Here is a 20,965-nt window from a genome sequence, read left to right on the forward strand (position 1 = left end):
ATGTTTGATAGTAGAAAAGTAACGATGAACACTATACACCGTTGTGTGGTCGAAGCTTTTGTCTTATTATATAATAATCGCTTACTCATCTATCTTATACGTAAGTTACTGTATTTTTAACTCAGAAATCAGATCATAAACAATAACTACCGAACAAAACTGTTGAAACATACGATTAATTTTTAGGGATGTTTTATTTTTCGTATTTAATACACCTCTGCAGTCAGATTAAATCGAATCTGTTATTGAAATATCTCAAAATCCACGGAATTTATAACGAACGTTTTCTCCATTTATTCGTTTTGCTAACATTAAATTCGTTGATACGGAAAAAACTGTTATAGTTGTAAACCCCTTATTTAATTTTTATAAAAATCATGAAAAAATTCAAAAAAAGTGATGATTATGAAATTTTTAACTGTAATCAGAAATAATTACCACCTAAAACCGAGGACATTCTTCAATACTTGATGTTGATTTCTTTTTTTTTACAAGTTCAAACTAAATTCGTAGTTAATAAAATATATTTTTATTTATACCCGTTTTATTAATTCATCCATTAAGATGAATATAATATTATTCAAATATAAAAATAATTTTGGCTTTGAATTGTCTCTACAATATAGAACATAGTAAATGTAAATTTATTATGTCTTATTTTATAAACGATCGTAATTAATGACTGTTCGGCGTCATACACTGAATATCTATTGTGTTCTATAAACATTCTCATGAAAAAGTATAACCTGACCGATGTGTAGGTAAAAACATACTTTAATATATTATATAAACATCTATAATCCGCTCACCCCTTTTGCCACCATTTTTAAGTCACCGGTAACATTTAGTCACCGGTTTTTACTCCGTGTAAATTTATATATTAAAAAGAATTATTAAAATTAACTTTTTTTAAATTTTTATCTGTTCTTTGGTTTTTTAGTGTACGACTGAAATATAAAAGTAAAGTGAAGTCTCACATCTCATTGAAAAGACTTTTAGAATAATTAACTTAATTTAAATTAAAACAAAAAATTACTTTTCAAAAACGTTATTTTATATACAGAGTGATTCATAAGGAAAGGAAAATAAATTGGGAACTGTTTGTAGAGCTTGAAATAAGGAAAAAGGTTCATACAAACTACATCCGAAAACGCTTTGTTGTCGAGTTACGGCTAGCAAAATATCTCGCCCGAATTTACACAGCTATTTTTATTTTTTTTTAAATTCATAACATTTTTCTGTTAAATTTTGTTTTTTAAACAAAAGTTTATTATTGTTTTGTTTTTCATAGACGTCAATTATCTTAGAATTAAATTCCCAACGAGTTTAAATAATAAAATTTTCTCATTTATTTTTCACTTAACAAAATTATTATACTAAAAACTTAACCTGTTTTTCGTCATCAAATTTTTCTGTTTTACGTTGGATATCATAAAAGCTACGAGAGATACACTTCTAGAACCTGTTTTATTCGATTTTTCAGGTCAAAAAGTAAAATAAATCAAGTTCACCCTTCTATATAACGCCTTAAAAACTTCAGTAAGAGCTCATTTCACCAGGGGAACTGAAATCCGGGCGAAATCTTTCGCTAGCTGTAACTCGATAATAATGCGTTTTCAGACATATTTTTATATGAAACCTTTTCCTTACTTAAAGCTCTAGAATAAGTTCCCAAATTATTTCCATTTCCTTCTGAATCATTCCGTATATTTAATCTATCAAAATATAATTTTTATGTATATTTAATTAGTATGATTCTTAAAAAAAGAGTATTTTGGGATTTAAATCTGTTCCACCGACTTCTGTCCACCGAAATAGAAGTTTCTCATAAGTTTCAATGTTGAATTTTGAAAAATGTTTCTTTTGAAACTAAAATCTAGATATGAGAAAAACACTGACAATTTTAAATTTTCTTAAAAGAATGAGGTTTACAAAAATAGTTGTTTTAAATTGTTAATCGAATTCATTCAATAATAACGATCCTTTGAAATTTTCATGTTCGAGTACGTAATACTTTTTAGTCTCAGAAATCAACAGAGGATTTAAAAATTTAGTAATGCTTTAATTAACTTTATATCTTGTCACAAATACCTCGAATTCTTCATTCAGATACGAATCTACACTTTAAAATAAAAAATAAAAAATATATATATCAAAAGAATAATAGTTTTCCGATATCAAATAGTTTATTTTTATAAAATAAGCTTATTTCCTGTTACAAACGGTTGAAATTTGAATGAGTACATTCTTTACTCTCTTATTCAGGAAAACCCCACGACTGGAGTTCGGGAAGAAAGGCTTAGAAAATCGGAATCGACAACCAAGTTCCAGTAATTAATTCGATTTTTCTTCAGGAAAAGGCTTATTTATTAATCGTTATTAATATTTTTATAGAGGTAAAATCAATAAATATTTCTTTTTTTAATTTTTATGAAATATAACTGTACATTTGAAATTCTTTTTTGTAATTTCCTATTTATTAAGATAGGAAAATAATAACTAATACTTATTGTTTTGAGTTAGCGATAACGGTTTTTAAAAAGTATTTTAATGTAAGACCTTTGTAACTTTGTGGAGGACACCCTTACACGGAGTAGTATTAATGGGCATTGGTCTCCTGTGTAGTGGTTAATGGTATTGCAGACATCGTCCTATCTCTTCTAACCCCCTCTGTTTTGCGTAACGGCATAATCCTGTCTACTTTACAATTTTTCAGTTTATACTGAAAAACAATCCGAAACTATATTTAAATTAAAATTTAAAGTGTTTTATTAGGAAAGGCGGTTAATAATTACTCCAGAGTTTAACTGATTTTCTTATTAAAATAAAAATACAAAACATTTATTTTTTAAAATTAAAATTTAAATATTCATTTATTTACAAGCTCGTTTACTGTGCTATATAGTTTATGTGTAATTATCTTTTCTTATTAGCGTTTTATTAAGCAAATAGCATGATAATTAATTCTTTGAATTATTAATTTTAATGAATTTAAATATTTATTTTTTTGTCGGATTTGAGTATAGTGCTAATGTAATGTAAAAATTTATTTGCAGTTGTTTTTAGCGTAGCAATTAAGTTTTTACTTTAATGTTTAATGACCGTTTTTTTTTTTTTACAAAGAAAATCTACTATATAAAACATTGATGATTTATCAACACCGTTACTTAAAATATTATTTTCCTTTTTATTCAAAATTGAGGAAATTATTCAATTTAAATGATACTAATAGAACCGTTTTATCTTAAATCTAATAGCGGATTTGAATTCCAGTTAGCCTTGGCATTTTTCATGGTTACACGGTCGAATCGCACGCAGTCCGAGCGCACACGACTTTGCATTCGGCTAAATGGCACGATTTATGTCCTTCAGCAGTAACTAAATAAAACTCAATATTACAAAATATAATAAAATAAAATACAGAATGTTATATACCATGTAACCGTATAATTAACGCGTTAATTGAATGTACTTTTTTTCTTTTTATTGATAAGAATTTTGTGTTAGGTTCTTTCGCTTCGGCAATTATAATTGATGAATTTTTCACGTGTAACCTGATTTGAAAGTAATACTCACTGTGTAATCAGCATAGAATCACGGTAATAATAATATTTAGATATATAAAAATAAGACAGTCCCCGATTTTTATGTTCTGTATAAAAAACTTGTATGTTTTTGTATGAATAACAATGAATAATGAGTAGATGAACATAAGAATAAAAAAATGTAAGCAGGATTACAGTAAAATAAACATAACGATTTTCGAATGATGTTCCTGTAGTGTGTTCTGAAGATACGATGATTACAACCGGTTAACAAAGGCACCGAGTTCGTACTAATATAATCTTGACGTACAGGATTAATAATAAATATAAAATATAAAAAAGTTAGCTTTTACATTATTTTATGAAGAACTGGATTTAACAACATGGTTTATATTTAAAGTAAAACGTAAGAAATCACGGATTTTACCGCCCGATCCCTTTTTTAATATATCTAAAAATCAACTCATAATAATTATCTGATATTTGTTACTTATCTCTTGAAGACTATTCCTTTTTGTAAATTTAATAACTGGTTTGCAACAAATTAAACTAAAATTTAGTTCATAAGCTTATTTAACATACAATGTATGCAAAAGCTACAACTTTACATGATTGGGATTATTTTTTAACAAAAAAAAAGTGATTTTTTTGGTGATTTTAGGCTTACAATTTTTTGTTAAAAGTAATTTATTTTGGGTATAAATAGACTTCAGCGTAAGAGTCGCTACAGATAAATGAAATTAAACGGTGTTTCACCTGGTTGTATTTAAATTCGTTTTTAAATTGATAAAATAAAATATTATCGTAAAGATTATTCTTTTATAAGATGTAAAAATCGGTTAAACAGAAACAAAATAATAATTATTTTCTGAAAGCGCCTTAAATTTCCTACACGAACCGAATTTAATTCACGGGTAAATATAAAATTTAAATGAAAAGTCCTCTAATAGTTGCATTTTTATTTCACTGCGGGTTGAATTTTCGATTAGTAAATCGTTTAAGACGTTTAAAAGTCGGAATGTAGAGACATCCCCATCGAGTTTCAAGACAAGGGAAGCCCTTTCATACCGATGATATTTTGGAAGTTTGAAGACGCCATAGTTAAGATTATATTAATCCAACAAATTAGATCGGAGAATACTGTTGAATCATTTTGCCAAATTATTTCAACTTGGCTTCCTTATCCCGGACTAAATTTACTGAGTAAATTCTTATCCCGATCCAAATAACCTGAGGGAAACGCGAATTTCCCACACAGAAAAAGGGAATTTCCAAAATATGGATGGATTTCAAACTTCCCGGCGGTTGTCGCATGACCGAAATCCTGCACGGGATTGGCTATTGATTCCGTAAAAATATTTCCCTACTATTTTTTTTTTCATACCCATTACCCGATAAAAATGGTGACTTCAGTCATTAAATGTTAAAATTTCGACTATGAATGTTAAAAGAAAAATATTAATAAAACGATTTGCAGATTAAAACATCTAAGAAAAATAAGCTACTAAGAAAGCACGGTTCAATTTGTTCCACAGAATTATGAAATCAGTTAGATATTTTATTACGTTTATTTAAATTATTGTTAATTAAGCCTTAAGTTTTTATTTATCTTCCTTATTCATTTTTTTACCTCGCCATAACTACGCAAGGCTCTTCAATGTCGAGCTTTCTGCTAGTTAATTTATATTTTTAAAATATCCAAAATGTTAGTCTGTTAAATAGCGGGAGAAAGCTTACGTGTTCTATTTTTCAGGTATTCGTATACTATTTTTATTTTTATTCACGTATTCTTATAACTAGCAAACAATTTTTGTAAGATCCCTTAGAAAAAAGAAAAAATTCTTTAGTTAACATTATTAGTAATAAATAGTTTAAATTATCGGCTGTACTTTTTTAAATATTTATCGAAGTAATTTTTCAATTAAAAAAAAACGATTTAAGAAAATGACCTTCGCGGCGAAACGATAGCGCTCTCCTACTTCTATCCGTAAGTTTTCTGTTTCGAAATATAGTTCGGCTCGGCTGTTTTTGATTCATTACATATTCCAAGATGATTCCTAAACACAGATTTAATCACGTACGAGAGAATTAATATTCTAAAAAAAAATAGAGAAGTAATCCTATTTTTTCTTATACCTATACATTTTTAATCGTTCAAAAAATAGTTATCTCTAACAGATTTTTGTTATTTTTTTTGTTCCAGGTTTGGTTTCAAAATCGAAGAATGAAGGATAAAAGACAAAGAATGGCTATGGCGTGGCCGTATGCTGTGTACACCGACCCGGCGTTCGCCGCTAGTATACTTCAAGCGGCTGCCGCGAGCGCCGGAGGATTACCTATTGCGGCATTAGCGAGTGCGGCTTATCCCTACGCCCAATTACCTCCTTATTATCAACCTCACCCGGCGTTATCCAGATACGCACCTTATCCTTTACCGCCAAGACCGCACGCCAACTTTCAGGACAATATCGAAGGGACCGCATACACGCAGAATTCTCGACCGTTTTGTTCTAGTCCGACTCATTCCGAAAACAGTATTACGACTTTAAGCCCGAATCGGCCGACCAATTCGCCGGAAAACTGTGACGGATCGTCCAGCTGCCGTTGCGGTATAATAAATTGTGTTGCCGGTTCGGCGACGAGTACTTCTTCGCACCTATATCGACCTCACACGACGGATTCCGCTACTGCCATATCTTTGCTTATGACGGCCGCTGAAAGTAATCCAAATGCGATGACACAAATAGTCGATCCGCCTAAAAAATTATTCCAACCGTATAAGACGGATATTCCAGAAAAAGTTTAGAAGAAAGATAAATAATTTAAAAAAATAATAGACACCAAAGTATCAGTTTATAGTTATTATTATTTTTATTATTCCTATTATTAATTAAAATTTTTGTGTGTTAATAACTGAACTATAAAATTAAATTTAAAACTTAGGATTAAAATAATCAATTATTCATTACATTTTATGTTAATTTTTTTTTTATTTAAATGTTACATTTTTTAATAATAAAATTAACATAGAATGTAACTTATAAGGATTTTTTTAATATAAAAAATATATAAAAATTTGAAATGTATAACAAATATTGTATTAAAACTGTAAGATAAAAAAAGTTAACCTAGTTTTATAGGACGTTGTGAAAACAATTTTTAAATTATCAAGCGGAGAAATTTATCATATACGCGCCTGTTATGTGCACCGAGCATTTTATATAGTATTTTAGACGGTTTTCATAATTACAGGTTTTTGAAAACAATATAAAAAACGAATTAAAAGACCATCACGAATGGTATTTTGGAGTATTATCGAGTCATCGAAATTTGTAATAATAATAATATAATAATAAAAATAATTTTTATGGCAATAGGCACGCGAAAATTTGTAACCGAACGCGAGCTAAAATTATGCTATTCCTCATAGGCATGGGGGAGAGAAGAGAACCTCTCGCGGCAAAGCTTCAGCGATTTCTCGACCGAGTGGTAGTGTAATAGAATTTCATCAGAAAAATACCTGAAAACATTTAAAGATAGATTGTTTTTTCTTTTCATTTTCCTAACCCACCGCTGTAACGAGGAGAAGAAAATTACTCCCTTTTACTGAAGTTCACCGTTTATAGGCGCGTATATGTTGAATTTTAGTTTTAAGTTTTACTTAAAATGGATAAATTCGTGATAAAATGTTTGAAAGTTATCGGATTATTATTCAGAACGGTAGAAACATTTTTTCCGTGCTTTTAAAATGCTTTTAGAGTTCTTCGGTTTGCAAAATTTTATCTAAATTTTTTATACTATTTTTATTATTATTATTATTATTATCGATTAGTATTAATTAAGATAATCGAAACAACGAAACTAGAATTTTGTAAGATCTCAATTATAGTTATAAAATCAAAAATCACCTTGAATATTTTGATAAATTTTGAATCGTAAATATGAAAATTCGAGACGCTCGTTATGATGAAATCTTAAAGCCTGTTTTTATATATAGCTGCTTAAAAATGAGACAACCTATAAAATAAATTAATCCTGAAAATCTAATCCAGTTGGTTGGTCATATCTATATGTATATAGTTAGTAAATCGTATCTTAGCAAATTTATAAAAATTATTTTTTTCCATTTTAACACTTTATTTATTTTCTTCTGCGTTTAATTCTGTTGCAAAAATTTCTGCTTCAAGAAAAACAGAAATCTAATTGTGGAATTAAATTAAAATAAATAAATAAAATACTAAATACAGAGGATTAAGTTTACTATTTTAATCACTGATGTAAACTAATTAAATCTTGTTTCTATGACTGAGATGGTTAATATGTCATCACTATATTTTTAATATTTTAATTATTTTTTTTAATTAATTCCACAATTAAATCTTTGTTTTTCTTGAAAAAGAACTCTGCAGAAGTATTAGACAGCGGAAAGTAAATAAAGCAATAATCGGATAATTAATATGCATTGTCATGTTAATTTTGAACATGATAATTTTAATCGCATTCAAAATTATTTTCATTTAAAAATTTAATTGTTTTTTATTTTTTGTTTTTATTTGTATGGCCGATTAAAAATTCATAATTGGAAATTGCTTAATTTGCGGTTAGATTTTCTAATAATCTTTATAAGTACGATGCTCCTCTGCTTAATAGTAGGTTTTCGCGTCACAGCAGTTCTCCATGAGGCTCGTTTATAAGCATTTTCTTCATTTTTATGTAACTAACTTCTCGTTCGATGTTGTCGATAGTAAACTTACCTAACCTTTCCGTTAATAATACTGTTTATTAAAAGATTTAATTATCTCAATTCCTTTGAAGACGCCAAATTAATTCAAAATCTCCATTCTAAACATCGAATTAATCTTATTATCCTCGATCGGACCCGGATATTTAACATCTACAGTATCTTTCATTTTCCTTTATTGGTATTCTACCATTATTTCGCATTATACCTCGCAAAATTTGTAAAACGATTTCATCTAAATTCTATTATGATTTTTTTCCTTAATATTTTAACCGAGTTTTCCTCTCCCCATCGCAAAGTACGTCTCACCTCATCCATCTTCTATTAAGAACGAGCTCCGCAACACCCCTAGTATATAATACTTTTATTTATTTTATACCAGAACTGTTTTTCTAATTTAACTTTGTCGTTTTCTTCCATCTATTCGCTGGTTTGAGCATTCATTTTATTTTTAACGATTTTTATTGAAATTTTTTATTCGTTTTATTCAGCTCTTTTCGATACTTCGTTCATTGTTTTTCATTCTTTATTAGACGTACATGCATTAAATTCATCTCCCTAACAAATAATTCCTACCATAAAAAACTGGCGGATCAAAAATTAATTAAATATTCATCGATTCGTGAAATAATTATTAAATAAATTCAAAATTTTAGCAATATTTCATTAAAAATTTATTCGTTTATCGGATCTATAAAAAAGTAATACTATTTAAACAAGATTTTGAGGAAATATGCCTCAGTTCTCCCCTCTTACTTGATTTTTAATTTCTTTTATTACTGTGTTTGTCTATTTTGTTATTTTTAGAAGAAATTTTTGTTTTCTATACAAATGTATTATAGTACTGATATGCAATATATAATGTAAATAGATATTAATATAGTAATAGTGTGTAAGATACTAGTCTTTTTATTTTCTAAATTATGTAAACACACACACACACACATACACATTTAAAATTATAAATTGTAACATAATTTTTATGTTAAATTCTTTATTTGAGTTCATTTATTTGGGGTGTGGATGATGTTTTCTGCTAAAGTATGCAATAATGAGTAGTATAACAAACCAATAAGATTTTTTTTCTAATATTTAAAAAGATTTTAACAGGTAATTGGCAGTTGCATAAAAGTTATTATTCTGTAAATTGTATATGTATGTTAAAAAAAAATATTTACCTATTAGTTAAAAGTTAATTATTAGACAAGAATGATTGTTAAATAAAGCTACATTGTAAACAGCAATATTGTAAATTTAAATAATATAATTATACTATTACATTGTAAAATATTAGTGAACTTACGGAAAGAAAGTATAATTTTGTTGTATTATAAATAAATATATATATATATAGATTTAAAATTTTCAATAAATTTTGTAAAACTGATTTGTTTATCTGGTTTTATTTGTCCCCATAATATTCTAATACCATCGTAAGTATCCACTTAAAAAAATTTGTTTCACGTTTTTAATTTCGCCAAAAAAAATTTAATAAGTTAATAAATTATATTTTATATAAGTTCAATAAATTTTAATAGTCGCAAAACCTTTCTATAGTGATTTCTTTAAAATATTCAATTTAAAAAAAAGTGTTAACGGTTTTGACTGGATTGAATTTATTTCGATTTCTTCGAAACTTAAGAAAAAAATTCTGAATATTTAAGATTGATAACTTTATCTAACAAAAATGACTTTTTCGTAAATTTTTAAAAGTTAATTCGCTGATTTTAATGAAACACAGAAAGACTAAATTACATCTCCAAATATAATCCATTTTCAATTTCTTCATGGGCACCAAAATTTGCGGACGGTTTTTTTCTTTACCTTTGTAAGCTTATGTTCGGAGATATATGAACATAACCCTACATACGATCAAAATAAAATTTGATCGTATCTCTAAACCAAACGTTTATTTATAGATAACCGAATTTCATTAAAAAAAAAAAAAACAGAATGAAATCATAATTATAACTGACTCTTGCCATCCTAATTTTTTTCTCAAGTAAATTACAAATTTACTTAAGTATTTTAACGATCGCACCTTCAATATCTATTTTAATAAGTGTAACGTAACTAATAAAGGGATACAGATAGTATACAAGTATTCCCGCACGACTAGCTGTATATTTTAAATACAGGTTGCCGTCGAGATGGAAATCGTCCCTGAGATGTATTGAATAAAAGATAACGAACGAGAGAGAAAAATGTACTGGAGTACAGTATATAGCCAGCCGATGAGCGGCCGAAAGACTGCGACAGACCGAACCGCGTACCGTAATTTTCTTCTTTCTCATGGCACAAAGGATTACTCCTTTATTCCTTTCTTATCGGTTTACATATAGGTAGCTAGATGAATTTTATTTGAAAATGTTGACTAATTTCCATTTTATATAACAGATAATGCAAAATTAAAATAATCGAAAACTTAAAATTACACTGTTTTCCAAAATAATTGACCGATGAAGGTCACATTACGACTGTGCGCTCGCGGATAACGCGCAAAAATATTCTAAAACAATGCCTCGTTAATTAATGTTTTTTTTTTCTCTCGCCCGCTTAGGGTGTTTTTGAATTTACAGGTTTTATATTCATCAACCGTTCTTCAAGTAGTAGCTATATCGGTTTGAAATGGTTATTATTTTTAAAAAAAGATTTTTGTTTTGATAAGTTGAATAGCAAAACGTAAAAAATAATTTAAAGTAAAATTATTACGGCAGCAAAGAAGCGCTATTCGAAAGAAAAATTCAATTAAAATGCTGAAGAAAAAGTATTTGTAACGTCAATTATAAGTAGCTGTAAGGCTGTGCCGGCCGATTACTTTCTTATGGGAGTTCCTGCTCCGGTCAGAAATATGTACTCGGTTTATATTTACAGATGTGAATACATTCACAACGTAGTAACGGTTAACGGTTCTTTTCATTACAATTAAAGTTTTTAACTCGAATTATCGAAACAATTAGACGAAAAGATTAGAATCTTTTGAACTGTGGTTCTGTAGAAAATGTTAAACATCAGATGGGTGGATAAGGTGATAAATGAAGAGGCGTTGCGGCAAATTGATGAAGAAAGAAGCATTTGGAAAAATATAGTTAAAAGAAGAGACAGACTTATAGGCCACATTTTAAGGCATCCTGGAATAGTCGCTTTGATATTGGAGGAACACGTAGATGGAAAAAATTGTGCAGGCAAGCAATGTTTGGAATATGTAAAACAAAGTTTTAGGGATGTAGGATGTAGGGGGTATACCGAAATGAAACGACTGGCACTAGATAGGGAATCTTGGAGAGCTGCATCAAACCAATCAAATGACTGAAGACAAAAAAAAATCGAAAGAAACATTAATTATTTTTTAATAACTGTTCTCGAATAAAAAGACTACCTTTTTTCCTTGAGAAATGGACGGTAACTGAAAAACCAACGGTCTAAGGTTGTCCAAATCGGGCGAAAATAGTGTACAGAATTAATTTAAGTAGTTAATGAATATGTTTACAATATTTTTGGCGTTTCATGCGAGCGCACAGCCGTGATGTAGTCATAATAGGGTACATTTCTTTACATTTTTGATGATAGATTTCAATTATGAAATGGAACCACACAAATAACGGAAATAAGGGAATAAAAAACGAATGCTTACCGTTATTATAAAACTAGTTAAGATTCTTACTCACTGGTGTCGAGTAACGTGTCCGCTGAAAAATATGATGTATTTACCTTGAAAGCATTTTAACCTTGTTTACGATCGCTACAATAGAAATTATTTTGCTTTCCTTTAAGCAATTCGAGTGAAATAATATATTAATTTTATCTTCGATTATTTATTATTAATAAACCATGCATTCTTTAAATTGTAAATATACTAAGTCGCTTAACAATAACGACAAGAAATCAAAGGGGATCTTATTTTCTTTTCGAATTGGTTTACTATCAAACTATGTGACTTTACTTCACGATCAATTGAAAGTTTTCTTCAAGAAAACTCTAGAAAATTTTTTTTTCTAAAGAAAAAACGCTTTTTTGGCTACATTTAAAATCAGTTCGACTTTACATTCTTGTGAAACGCTCAATAAACATTTTAAAAAGGGAATTAGTGCTAAAAAAAGAAGTGCCGGAACGCTGAATTTTTCCTAAAAGTTTTTTCGTGAAATTTTTTAAATCGGCTAATATTTATTTTTTTAATCTTTTCCTTTTTGTGAGAATATTCTTTTAGGCATTAAACAAAATAAAGGTATTTATATTAACATTTTATTTTTACATTATTTATTAGTACAACAAATGGTGGAGTATTAGTTACAAAAAAAAGAAAAACAATATTATTTTTATTATTATATAAATCACCATTACTTTAAAAATATTGTAATATTCAAATTCATAATTTGTATTATATACAATAAGCCAAAGGCGCCACGACCGAAATTTTTTTTCCAAATATCTTTGTCAATAAAACTGAATAACCAAAAAACTATCACGTTACCTCAATTCTTCTGACAGCCTTTTATAATCCTTGGTTAATTTTTTAATCTTCCACCAAGAAACGATTGTATAAATGATAAATAATACCAATTTGCAAATCACAATTTAAACGACAAAATCGTATCTCTAATGTAAAAAAAAAAGCTAACTTGTATTTAAATTTCTTGTAAAAGTTTCCAGACAGGATCCTCTTCACGTTCAGATAATCTGCATCCCCGCAACTATGTGTCAGTTGCTGATCGATGATTTCGTAACCATTTCTGTACGTAACTTTTCGGTTCGCAAATATCGATCGGTCGACCGTGGAGTTTCACAAACGTTAAATTACTCACATTTTTTAAAGTAGTTTCGATCTTATGTCTGTAATTATCAAATTCATAGGAAAATCCCTTTCACGTTCCGCAGAACTACACGCTATTGTTTTCAACAATGAATTAATGGTTTTAAGTTTGAAGGCACGAGACGTCCACCATTGACAAGATATTCACTAAATGAATTGGCGTTTTCGGAAAAGAGAATTGAAATCGACTCTACTTTATGCTGACCAAATCCTGGTATATATGCCGAAACGCCGTTCTGGCCCCATTACACCCCTGATAATACTATTGTCTTATTAACCGCCAATAATAATCGTTTCTTATTGTCCTCATCTAGTTCAATTGTTTTTGGATCGACAGTATTTTTGGTTGTCGGCTACTTTTTTTTTTTTTTTAAGTAATTATTATTTCACTCAGAAAATATATTGTACGCTTATTTCGCACAGCTTAATAATGCAATTTACAGTAAATGACGCCGTCTTAGAGCATCGATATGTAATTTTTGACGATACGATACAGTAAAATAGATGTAATACCAATAAATGTAACATTAAAAAAAAAAAAAGAAAAAAGAATTAATTAGCATTTTTCTACAAGATAGCAATAGAATGCGGCATACAGTTTATAATCGATACTAGAATACAGAATAACGTTTAACAAGCGAAGAGAATCGAATAAAACAAATCGAGTTTCGAATTCACGAAATCGAGGAAAAGTTCCGATATGATTTCGTCATGAAGTTACAGAAAGTCTTGTATGGTTTGCTGCTGTTTGACAATGAAATATAGTGACGATCGTAGAACATACAGGAGGCGTTCTACTATCATCGATTCATATACTGACAATTCAAACTTACTGCAAGAAAATAAAGCGGATTGTTGTTATGAATGAAGATAAAACCTGTTCGGGCCTCTTCCTAATAGATAGCATTTCGGAAGTTTGAACCTGTCGATTGATAAAACAGACAAGTCATCGAACGCTATTAAGGAATTATAAGTATTAAATAGCTGCTTCGATCGAAGACAGAGCATAATGAGTAGAGTTTTAAAGAATCCGTGAAGATAGAGTATTCCAATATTTATCGATAATACCTATTAATCCGCTTCAAAAATCGGTTACTAATAAGCCCTTAATTCTTAGCCGTAGTACAGTAGCACATATGGCAGAAGCTAGTAGGGATGACGCCGTTTTAAGTTAAATTTCAGTCATTCACTTTTGTTCAAGGGCGAACAACAGGACTTTCATAACAAAGTCCTCATACATTACTCATGACAGAGGGAACGCTCTGTCAGCGTCAGGCTCTATTATTTTCCTAACAAAAAAAGTAAAATAATTATATTATACGTACGATTACAATTATCATGCTATATTATAACAGCAAAAAAATACGAAATTAAGAGAGGTAAAAATATCTTAGCATCCGTAACCCACACCGCATTAATTGGGCTTTTCATTAATAATTATAATTAAAAGTTTTAAGATAACTCAAATTAAAAGAGTTAGGATTCATAACCGGCTATAAAGGTTCCAAAGGGGATAAGTAAATAAACGGATACTTTATTCAGACCGTAATATAATCTATACATTACATAGAAAGAGTCAGGAACAGTTTGCTGACCCTCAAACAACGAACAATAACTGCACCGTTATTTTCTCAGAAGGACGAAAACGGTAAAAAAAAAATGTAGAAAATTCTTCTTTGTTTTCATATTTTTGTTTTTGTATTTTGTAATGTTGTGTGGTTATTGTCCACATTAATACGTAAATATTTAGTGATAACAGCGATACGACTGTTTAGACATTATAAATAAATATAATCGGTACGGAATAAAATAATATTAAAGGCTTTAATCGCTAAATAAATCCAATACTTATTTAAGTACTCGTTGAATGTAGCACATAAAATTCACCTTTGTATAATTAGATAACCCAGAATTTTTTTAAAGTTAAATTTTAATTATTAAGTCTAATGCAGGGTGAAACAAGATCTTTATAAGACAACACAGACCGAGCTTCCGCAACCTGATTCTGAAAAAAAATGGAAATCCCTCAGCAGGGGGAGTGCTCGGTCAGTTGTTTCCTCGAGATCAAATAGCTACTAATTAGTAACATTTAAATTCTAATCGCCCAAGATGTTTAAGAATATTACATACACTATATTAATAACTATGCACTATATTATTCTAAAAGGGAATCTTTTAATTTAATGTTAAATAAATCGATGGAAAATGATGTGGTACTAAAGAATAATGAGGTCCTTTTTCGTAGGTCGAAGTATTATGGGGAATAAAATAATAATTACTTTAATAATAAATAATTACTTTGGAAGTAATAACTTTTTTGTCAGAATTTTTAATTTAATAAAATTCGGTCTGCATGAATCGTATTTACCGGCACAAATAAAAATCTTACTGCTCATTTTTTTCCATCTTGAAAACTACATCTAAATATCCCAATAAAATTGTTATGTGTACTCGTATTTTATATGGTATAAAAGTAGGCATAATAAGTACATAGTAACGAAGACAAGCTCAGTGATCAATTAAGATGGTTCAGAATGAAAACGAAAAGTCTTATTTTGTCGCGAACGAAAGCAGTTATCGGCCTCCAAAATTCACCTAAGGAGACTCCAAAAAAATTTATATACGTTTGATAAAAATACTACTATGTAAACGGGAACGCTATCCATGCAATTACAAAAGTATATCAACTCGACAGGAACATCTCAACGGTTTTTTTTATTTATATCCGAACATAAACGATTGCAATTGAAATTTATCTAACGACTGAGTTTTTGAACGGCTGAAGGATCACAATTAAAGGAAGTAATAATTAAAAGATAAGGCACAAAAATGGTTTCTAGACTGTTTACGAAATTTAGATACACGGGATGGATTCGATACGACGTTTGGCTTTTAAACTCGTCGGTATTCGATAATATGTCGAATGTAATTATCGCTGATGTTCGAAAATGTAGGTGGTATATGAAAAATGTATCGAAACAGAATAAAACACACTGGTAGTGAAGACGTGTATTTTCAGATCATATTAAAATAATAGATTATTAACTCGTTAATTATTTTTAATTTTTCTTTATGTCGATCGAAATGAAGTAATGTGTTTTTCAAAAAGGATTCATGTTTTAAATAGATGGAGATTACTTTCAAAAATTATCTTGGAAGCTATTATGCAGTTCCTTCATCAGATGTTTCAGGTCATTAAAATACAATTTTCTTTTAACGTATATCCAGCTTTCTTGAAATATATTAAGTTTTTATATTCTTGACGACTTCTTTCTTTTTTATTTTGATTTTCAATGACCAAATTTATTTATTATAACTGTTTTTTATTTTTTATTTTGATAAGGTATCCCACGTTCGTATCGGAGAGGGCATATTTTTAATGAATTTAACAGTATTTTCCATAGACCAATAATTACATTTCATCTTCAATAATTCTTACAAAAAAACTAATTATAAAAGCGATAAGCATTTACTCTTTCAAAACGAATAGTATAGGCAAAAGCTAAATGTACAGAATTATTTCAATAGACAGTCGTAATATAAGCACAACGAATTGCACGAATAAAGTAATTAAGAAGCTTACTCATATCAGTAAATGGTTGTCGAATATATTTTATTAGGTACAGAAAAAATAAATCTAGAGAGGGAAAAATTTATCACGTCTCCTTTTCAACAGGAATCCGAGGGACGTATATTTTTTCCGTTCGATAACGTCTTAATACTGTGTAGTGACATCATATCTGAGTATATACACTATCGCTAGACGATAAATATATATATATACGACTTCAGACAGAATATACATAAAATCTAGAGACAAATCTCAGTGTTCACCGGTATTAAAACGGGGAAAAATGATTAATTTTGATTTTATTTTTAAGTCGGTAAAGAATATCTTCAATAATTTATAAAGTACTCGCTCATAAATATTTTAGATGTTCCAGTCGGTCGGAGTCTTCTCTGTAATTTCGCCGCATCTTGTGCGTGCCGCTCTTTATTGAAAGTTGTTGAGTATTTTCGTTTGCTTTTGTTTTAATTAAATAATATCAACGACATGTAGATATTTCTATCGATACATTAAGACTTATTTTACGGGTTTTTATACAACGTAAGTTTATATACAAGCGCGACGCAAGTGCTTCAAAATGCATTTAACCGATTGAAAACAACCGAAATGTCTACAGGCTGAAAAAGCGAGTTAAACGTTTTATAGTTTATAAATTCATTTTATCGAACGAATTAATTTAAAACTAATAAAAAAAAATCGAAGATGACGGGAATGTGACTACAGGCTAAAGAAATGGCCGCTAAGTATTGTCATCCACTGCATACATCTGTTAAATACCGAGAATTAAATTTTAAAATAAACAATATTAAGATAAGGAAACGAAATGATCAGGTTCACCGGTGTTCACTCAGTGTTCACCGGTATTAAAACGGGGAAAAATGATTAATTTTGATTTTATTTTTAAGTCGGTAAAGAATATCTTCAATAATTTATAAAGTACTCGCTCGTGAAATAACTCGTAAAAGTAATCAGGAGGAAATAGATATTAAGATAAGTGACCAAATATACCGCAAGTAGCACGATATTGTTATTTATATAGTAAAATTTTAAAGAATGGTTGAAATAAAAAAGGTATTAAAATCAGATCAACACGAGTAAGGCAGGCTTTTATGCGGAAAACGATTCGGTTAGGTAAAACCAGATCTAAAAATCGGACAGAACTTCTTAAAAATATTTTTTCGAGTATATTTCTTTACGCAGCAAAATATGGCCAAAACGAAAATAAGGGATACAAGGAATACAGAATCTTGACCCGCTGTATTATTAAAATGTCAAAAATTAGATGGATGTTCAAAATGTTCAGTAAGTTCAAAATGATAAAATTTTAAGACCGTTTAGATAAAAGAGATATTTGAGGCATGATCTCGTAAAAATAACAAGGGGATGAGCCTTATATTTAATCATCCAGGACTTACACACCGGGTTGGTCTAGTGGTGAACACGTCTTCGCAAATCAGCGTATTTCGAAGTCGAGAGTTCTAACGTTCAAATCCTAGTAAAGACAGTTACTGTTATACGGATTTGATTACTAGATCGTGGATACCGGTGTTCTTTTTTGCTTGGGTTTCAATTAAACAAACATCTCAGAAATGGTCGACTTGAGACGACCACGCTTCACTTACACTCATACATATCATCCTCTGAAGTAATACCTGACGCTGATTCCCGGAGGCTAAACAGGAAAAAATGCATACAGAACTGATGAATTCGGTTTCGGAAGGAAGTTTGCAAAGGAAAATGATGATTACCCGTATGAAACAGATTAGACGATATATATAAATATATTTATATATATATATATATATATATATATATATATACATTTATATATATATATATATATATAAATGCAGGATATACGAGGCCGAGAAATCGGTTAAAAATAAAAAAGAAAGGGGAAAAGCAACGAGCACGTCCAACGACCGGATACATCCTACTCCCCGTAGCGGAAGAAATACGCTTTGTGACGAAGTGTTGAAATAGGCGCGAGGTACATGCTTCCACGAACTCGGTTATCTAGTTCAGAGGGAAACGAAGTAGGACAGCAAAGATTGTCCTACAGGTCGAAAGAAGCCCACAGCGAAGGCGAAGGCTGAGTCATTAACTCACTGATGAAAATATCTAGCGAGCCACTTACATCGGTAGCATTCCAACGAGGCCTGGCTTATTACTATGAGAGGTAAAAAGTTAAAGGGCAAAAGACGACTCCCGTTAAAGCCCATCAGGGCTAGGATTGGGGGGCTGGTGTGGCGACCGGAATCGTCTCAAGGCGGGTCTTCCTCTATGGAGTTGCGATGTGACGATCCCGGTTGTCACACCACCCTCTACGTTCCTAGCCCTGACGAACTTTACCGGAGACCATCGTCTTTTAGACCATCTAAATCTGATTACATATCATAGTCATCAGTGTGGTCTCTGTCAGGATTCCACCGATGCAAATGGCTCAGCAGACGTTTCCATAAGTGTGTTTATTCAACTTTACTGTCGCCTTTGTATTGGGCTTCTTCCAATTTCGCCATCTACTCTAGTTTGTAGATCTCTCAACTGACTTAGTTAGTCAGTTGAGAGATCTACGAAACTGTGTTATTCGCAGAAGGACGAATTCCGGGCATAGACCTAAGTCAGTGAAGCCAAACCTAGCCAATTTATCCCTAATAGCATTATAACCAGAAACTGAGTAATATGCCGATTGGGGGAACTCACCTAGCAAATTGTAAAACCTTTTATTTCCGGGAAAATATCATCCATGTAACGGCCATCATATGATCCATTCCATCTGATCTGCCATGTATGGAATCCTAGGTTCTCTATTTCTCTCATGCAGTCGGAGGTAAGTTGGTTTATCTCTCCTACTATCAGAGATATCACATTCATTAGCTTGGCCTCTCATTCCATCAGTGTATTAAACAGTTTACTATTGCCTTCGTATGGCCTTTACCACCCAAGACCACCTACCACAACTTACAACTCTGAACTATCAAATTAACGGATTCGCGGAAGCGCGTCCCTCTAACACCGAACATTTCACACAAAGACTACTCCCATTTCTAACTTCAAGTAGGCTAAGCACTCAGATTATTACATAATTGAGTCTTTAAATACAAAAAATACTATCCTCACACCAACAAAACAAGTGCCATACCAACAGTAGCTTAAATGCAACCCGTCACGAGATAGAACTCGTTTCCAAAAATGTAGATGGCGTTCTCAAGAATAACAAATATCCCAGGCTTGGAATACGATGAAGGAAGCATTTTTCTCTATCACTAATTACCGAGCCGAATATACTACGTCGTCTTGCTGATACTACACGAATGCAGATGATATTTATATGTACTACACACCTTCAATTCACTAACAACAGGGACCAGTCTTATAGAGAGCATGATTACCCTTACAGAAAGCAACTATATAGCATCTTTTATTGCAGGTATTTATCAGAGTTAGAAAGACTAAGACGAATAGTGAGCCTTTTTTTAAAACAATCTTTAAATGTATTCAACTCTAGCGAAAAAATAACCCTGCGTTTTTTTTCAGTTTCAAGTTTTCCAAATACTAGTATCTTTCAGCGCGACAGCGTTTCGGCCCGCCAATCCCGCTGTATATAGGCAACAATTTACATTCAAATAATATCGGCTTATTATAAAACAATTAGGCTGTTTTATAACAGTCCAGGTACTCGATGATTTTGATTCTTGATAACTGCTTAGCCCTGTTTCTAACCAAATCGAATATCGTATCGGGTGACCTAATGTTTTTGATTTTAATATGTAACAAACAAAAGATAGGAACTGATAATTTTACATCGTTCAAATAATATTCTATCGAAGGGCTGACATGCTATTTTACTTTTTAGGTAGATTTCATAAGAAAACTACCTATTGTAATGGATACCATGATTCGACTTCCGGAAAATTTCGACATAACTTCGTGTTTTACGTCCCCCACACTCCAAAACTACCGTCAGTTCAAACGTTTATATATATATATATACATTTATATATGTATATATTTCACTTTCTTGTGGACGCGATAATTGCCGTAATTTTGCGCCAATCACTTTCAAATTTGTACATAAAACATAACGATCAAAAATCTTGGTTGAGTTCGTTAATGGGAAAAATCGGACAATGGAGGGGGGACTTTTTCGAAAAACTAAATATCGGTCTAACTTTCTTATTAAGTAAAATATCGAATTCGTTTGAAATTCCTTCTATTCTTTGGGTAAGGACCTAAAACTTATCTAAGTAAAGTTTTTTGATATCACCAACCATTGGCCCAGAGGGTGGAAAAAATGGAGT

General features: G+C 30.4%; 1 protein-coding gene across 1 annotated transcript in view; it reads left to right on the forward strand.

Annotated features, from left to right (window-relative positions):
- The window catches only part of eve (homeobox protein even-skipped), a 30,626-nt gene extending 24,275 nt beyond the window's left edge, over nt 1-6,351 (forward strand). Inside the window, exon 3 of the mRNA XM_075361715.1 lies at nt 5,749-6,351. Coding sequence (XP_075217830.1) covers nt 5,749-6,351 — 603 coding nt within the window. The remainder of the gene's footprint in view (nt 1-5,748) is intronic.
- The last annotated feature ends 14,614 nt before the right edge of the window (nt 6,352-20,965 follow it).

This window comes from Lycorma delicatula, chromosome 4 (genome assembly GCF_047948215.1).
Source record: "Lycorma delicatula isolate Av1 chromosome 4, ASM4794821v1, whole genome shotgun sequence".
Taxonomy (NCBI): domain Eukaryota; kingdom Metazoa; phylum Arthropoda; class Insecta; order Hemiptera; family Fulgoridae; genus Lycorma; species Lycorma delicatula.